Source organism: Littorina saxatilis, unplaced genomic scaffold, assembly GCF_037325665.1.
Source record: "Littorina saxatilis isolate snail1 unplaced genomic scaffold, US_GU_Lsax_2.0 scaffold_596, whole genome shotgun sequence".
In the NCBI taxonomy this organism is placed as follows: domain Eukaryota; kingdom Metazoa; phylum Mollusca; class Gastropoda; order Littorinimorpha; family Littorinidae; genus Littorina; species Littorina saxatilis.
The window spans coordinates 29,001-35,000 of NW_027128353.1; the positions used below are offsets into that span (position 1 = coordinate 29,001).

Below are 6,000 nucleotides of genomic sequence, written 5' to 3' on the forward strand. Positions count from 1 at the left end.
TTAAACATTTTCTAAATTTTGATGCGCGCAGAACATTTTTTCAAGCGCATGTGCAGTCTGGAATAGACTATGCATCAACCCTTTGGGATTCTGCAAGTGATGCAGCTTTAAGACCCCTAAAATCTTTGCACAGACGCGGAGTAAAAGTTGTTCTGCTGAAAAACAGCACCCTCTCTAATCATGACTACAAAAAAAGCTGAAATTCTTCCACTTTCATCCAGATTAGCGTTTAACAAGGCAAGGTTTATGCATAAAATAGTTCTTGGACATGTACCAGACTATTTAACTAAAAGAATATTATTAACTGAGACTTCATCAAGCCGCACGAAGAAACTAAATGTTCCCCTCCCTAGAATTGACTTGTATAAAACTAGTCTGGCATACTCAGGTCCATTTCTGTGGAATGGTTTACCAGTCTCTCTCAGACAGCCACTTTCTGTTGCCAGTTTTAGAAGACATACTTTTTTGCATATGCTTTCATCGTCGTGTGGCACTTAATGCCTCGATCAGGTACTCCTGTTTGATAAGTACATGAAGATCTACTAGTATAATCATTTCAGTTAAGGTTTTTGTTTTTTTGTTTTTCTCTCTCTCTCTCTGTTTACGTTGTTCTCTTCATGGATTTTGCACATACATTATGATTATGTGTACAATGTGTACATGTGTGTGTGTGTGTGTGTGTGTGTGTGTGTGTGTGTGTGTATGTGTGTGTGCGTGTGTCTGTGTGTGCGTGTGTGTCTGTATGTGCATGTGTGTATGTGTGTGTCTGTGTGCATGTGACCGAGTGTGTTTTAATGTATACCATTACCAATGACCATGTTGGTATGTATGCTATGAACAGGTTTTTTTTTCTCTCTTTGTCTGATTTAATAACCATGTTTTTATGTTTTTGCTTTGCTTCTTCTTCTGCTTTAATATTATGCACTGCTTAGTTAATTCCCTCTTGGGCGAGGGCTGGATGAAAAAAGATCTTTGCTGTATCTACTCCATTACCCTCGAAAAATAAAGTTGGTTCGTTCGTTCGTTCGTTCGTTCTCTCTCTCGCTTTCTCTCTCTCTCATCTGACTCTTGGCACACAGGTCAAAGCAGAGGTTAACTTGAGTGCACGTGTACCTGTTGGGCGCAAAGTAAGAATCCGGGGCAGAGTTGGAATAATCGGGATTTCCCGAAACCTCATTTGATTTCCAACAAAGCGCCGCATTTCCGGAAACGAGCTGCCTCGTTCTAGAAATGGCAACCCTTCGACTGGCACAAAAAAGTATACCCTTTTCACAGGTCATGAATAAGGTATATGAAAAAGCAAGGTCTTATACAGGGGAAGTCTTGAATTGGGGGTGTGGGGGTACACTGTGTAACAATTATCTCAGTGACACTCAGCGCATGCAGCTAGCTTGTTGCTGCTGTCTCGATCTATTTTGAACACAATGATTTTTTTTTTCTCAGAGTAGAGTGTTAGTTTGTTACAACAGGCTGAAATCATCTTTAATTTGAATCAACATTTTGCAACAATCAATCACGTCAATATAGCGCACAGACTTGCACATTACGTTTCAAGAGCCTAGATTACCATGCATGCAGTGACAAGAGCCTACTCAATAAAGGGACGTAATGCTGTCTCTGCAGCCCAGAGAGACTGTGAGTTTAATATATAATCAGTTAAGACTGAGTAAAAAAAATATTACAATCGATAGTTACCAGTGAAACTGAAGTTATATCGGAACACTCTTGTTGTGTTTTTGTTGTTGTAAAATGTAAGATCTGAAACGTTAAAAATTACGTAAAATTGGTGCGTTTTGGTCGAGCGGGATGGGTCGTTGAACTGTGTTGTTACAACCCGCCGAAGTTATCAAAAGTGTTTTTGCTTTTTGTAATTCGGTAGGTTTGGTGCGTTATACAATGCGGCATCTGCTTTTTCAAGACTAAGCATTGATCACATAGGCCATCATGACTTGTATCATTTTACATCGCATTCTAAGAAAGAGCAGAATTCTCACTATGCGCGCGATACATTTCTAGAATCGCGTAGCGCAAAGTTGGAATTCCTACAATGGCGGCCATTGTTAGAATTCCAACAAAGCGCAGGTCATTTCCGGAAAAGCGCCGATGACGAGATGGGTCGCAACATACCTAGGAGGGGGGGGTGATTTCTTGAATTAGCTGAGGGCGGACGGAAATCGCTCACCTTCCACGTCCAAAACGTAGTGATATTGACACGCCAGATTAGTGCGGTAGCGTATTGTGCTAAGCAGGAAAACGCGCTTTTCTGCCGGTATTCTTGTTAACTTCGCAATTTCCGGGAAACATCCACTTTCACTTTGAGACTGTTCTGTTTACATTCGACACTATCAAAACCACTTTGCAATACTGAAATATTTTTTTCTGTGTTCGAAAGCTACAGCCAATCGTTATTATGTCCCCTTAGGTACAGTTTTATAACATTATTGGCACATGTAAATAATAGGAATTAATTAATGAACGCTACGAAAAGGCCCGCAGCCTTTAACCTCCCTGTTGTCACTCAACATTTTTTTTTAATTCTCATCCACACTTTCAGCACTTCCCCCACCCGCCCTCCCTATCTCAGATGTAATTTGTAAATGACGTTTTCAGCCTTCAATCCACTATTTAACATAGTAAGTCAAGCTTTTCAAACCAAATTAATAATTGCTTTGATGTTTTGCTGATGTTCAGTTTATTATTTAATAAAGATCTCATGGTTCAAAATTTCATATGTTTTTTTCAAAAACGTGCGTGTGTTCCATTTCAAACTAACCTCACTGATGTGAACTCCATTATTACTGTCACATCTGTTTTACAAATTACACCCATAATCCAAACCAACGCGCAAACACACACACACACCACAACTACACACATATGTACTCGTTACCATTAGCCAACGCTCGTCACAACACTGTCAGTCTCAAGTCTAAATAATAATAGTATAAATCATAACTAATTTTCTTCACACCATCATAGACATAATGTTGCTTCACATGTTCTTTGTACAATCGTTGGTTTTCACAATAGATATTGCATTACTGTAATTGTCTTCTTTTTCTTTTACAATATCTTTCCAAAAACAAAACTCAAAGACCACACAAGCTATTGCAACCTACTCCTATCTCTGGTCTCTCTTCCTGGGTACAATGGTACCTAAGACTTACATTCAAATGCTTACATTTCCATGCTACCCACATTGTCAAAATACCAATAATTATTCAAAACAAATGTTAACTACTACCTAACTTCATTTCAGACCCACACCCATTATTATACACACATTTCACATTTAAACCATTAGTCGGCCCCCTGTCGATATTTATCGACTAAGTTCCTTGTCCACATTGGAATAAGATTGGAGAGGTTTCTGAGAGAGGGGAGAGCAGAAACACCCGGGCGAAGCCGGGCCTGACTGCTAGTATGTACAATAAAATGAACCTGTGGGGTTACATCAACACATGCATCAATACAAGCGTCAATCCTTGTACAATATATATAGTGTATTATTCTTAGCTGCGTTGTACTTTTCCCAAATAAACATTTGCTTAAAATGTATATTAAATGTCTGAAAATGAGTGATCTTTTTGTTCATTTTTGAAATATATATGTGGTGTTTGGCACAAATTACAAACACATCACACACTTATCGGTGACTACATTGTTCGCCACTTCGTGTACTTTAGTCCATTGAGCATTACAACTACATTTACGGAATGAATCGAGCTTCAACAACACTCACGGCGAGCAGAGGTACTGGACATACGACGAGTTGAGGATGACCCCCTCGCTGGCCATACGGTTGAGAGTCGGGGTGATCATGGCGGGGTTGTGCCAACCCACATCGTTCCAGCCTGACCATGGCAACAGTGTTTCAAATCAAACCAAATCAAATCAGATCATTATAATCAAATCTAATCTAAATAAATCCAAAAACAAAAAGACTACCAACGTTCCAAAATTCAAAATCAAACAACAAGAAGGCAGGTTGTTTGAACGTTTGTTATTGACAACACAATACATGCACATTATATTTCGACCCAACGGTCTTTTAAGTGAACAGACAAACACATTATTCACACAAAACTTATCTTGATAGTTCTATCAGTTTACATTGTTGTGTGTGAATATATGTTTGTCTGTTCACTTAAAAGACCGTTGGTTCGAAATATATGTGAATGTATTGTTTTGTCAATAACAAACGTTCCAACAACCTGACTTTCTTGTTATTGATTCCAAATATAATCTAAGTATGTGAAATGAACTATATTATTTTAAACATGATACATTACAGTGGTGGTGTATACAACTAAAAACACACCACTACATCAGTATAAGCATTGAGCGCTTGCCTCTCACGCTGAAGGTCGAGGGTTCGATCCCAACCGGGGCGAATACAAATACCTGAGTGTTCCGAGCGCTCTCCAGTCCACCCAGCTGGGAATGAGTACCTGACCCTATTAATGGGGCTGTCACACTATAACGTATAGCAGTACCTTATGCCGACTTATGAGAATTTTCATCGAAACGCCGGAGTACGTTTGGCATAAGTTAGGGGTAGGTTTAGCATAAGTAGCATACGTTAAAAGCACGCTGGTATAAACTGGCATAAGCTGGCATACGTTGTTGTACGCTGAGACTGAATTTGTTTGTGAACATGTTCAACATTTGTGGACGTATGCCGACGTACTCTTCATACGTTAGGCATACGCTAGACATACGCTACGCATGTTAAATACGTTACAGGTAGTTTACTCATACGTCGAGATACGTCGAGATACGCTAGCAGGAAGGTGTACCATGCAGCTAACTTATCGATAAAGGCAGAGAGAGAGAGGAGTGTGCCCCACCCTCATAACACTGGCCCCTCTAACATCTTGCTCCCTTACGTCCAAAAATGGTTATAGGATTATCTTTACCTTTCACTTCCTAAGGATAAAACAATACAAATGGTGTTTTTTTTACATTTAGTCAAGTTTTGACTAAATGTTTTAACGTAGAGGGGGGAATCGAGACGAGGGTCGTGGTGTATATGTGTGTGAGTGTGTGTGTGTGTGTGTGTGTGTGTGTGTGTGTGTGTGTGTGTGTGTTTCTGTGCGTGTGTGTGTGTGGAGCGATTCAGAATAAACTACTGGACCGATCTTTATGAAATTGTACATGAGAGTTCCTGGGTATGATATCCCCAGACGTTTTTTTTCATTTGTTTGATACATTTATTTGATGACGTCATATCCGGCTTTTCGTGAAAGTTGAGGCGGCACTGTCACGCTCTCATTTTTCAACCAAATTGGTTGACATTTTGGTCAAGTGATCTTCGACAAAGCCCGGACTTCGGTATTGCATTTCAGCTTGGTGGCTTAAAAATTAATTAATGACTTTGGTCATTAAAAATCTGAAAATTGTAAAAAAAATATTTTTTTTACAAAACGATCTAAATTTACCTACATCTTATTTTCCATCATTTGCTGATTCCAAAAACATATAAATATGTTATATTCGGATTAAAAACAAGCTCTGAAAATTAAATATATAAAAATTATTATCAAAATTAAATTGTCCAAATCAATTTAAAAACACTTTCATCTTATTCCTTGTCGGTTCCTGATTCCAAAAACATATAGATAAAAGTTAAAACAAAGAGAGGTACAGAAAAGCGTGCTATCCTTCTTAGCGCAACTACTACCCCGCTCTTCTTGTCAATTTCACTGCCTTTGCCATGAGCGGTGGACTGACGATGCTACGAGTATACGGTCTTGCTGAAAAATGGCATTGCGTTCAGTTTCATTCTGTGAGTTCGACAGCTACTTGACTAAATATTGTATTTTCGCCTTACGCGACTTGTTTGTTTTACCTGAAGGGGGAGCCCGGGCACCCTTCGCCCCCCCCCCTAAATCCGCCACTGGAGCGTTTAATTATACACAAAACCAAACATACATAATGTTAGTAATGAACACTTATTGATATCTCTTTCTTGCAAAAGCTCACGGCGATGATCACAAA

The 6,000-nt window shown here is 39.2% G+C and overlaps 1 protein-coding gene across 1 annotated transcript in view; it reads right to left on the reverse strand.

Annotated features, from left to right (window-relative positions):
• Positions 1–6,000, reverse strand: part of LOC138956711 (arylsulfatase B-like) — a 33,103-nt gene that overhangs the window by 26,569 nt on the left and 534 nt on the right. Inside the window, exon 2 of the mRNA XM_070327998.1 lies at positions 3,743–3,854. Coding sequence (XP_070184099.1) covers positions 3,743–3,854 — 112 coding nt within the window. The remainder of the gene's footprint in view (positions 1–3,742; positions 3,855–6,000) is intronic.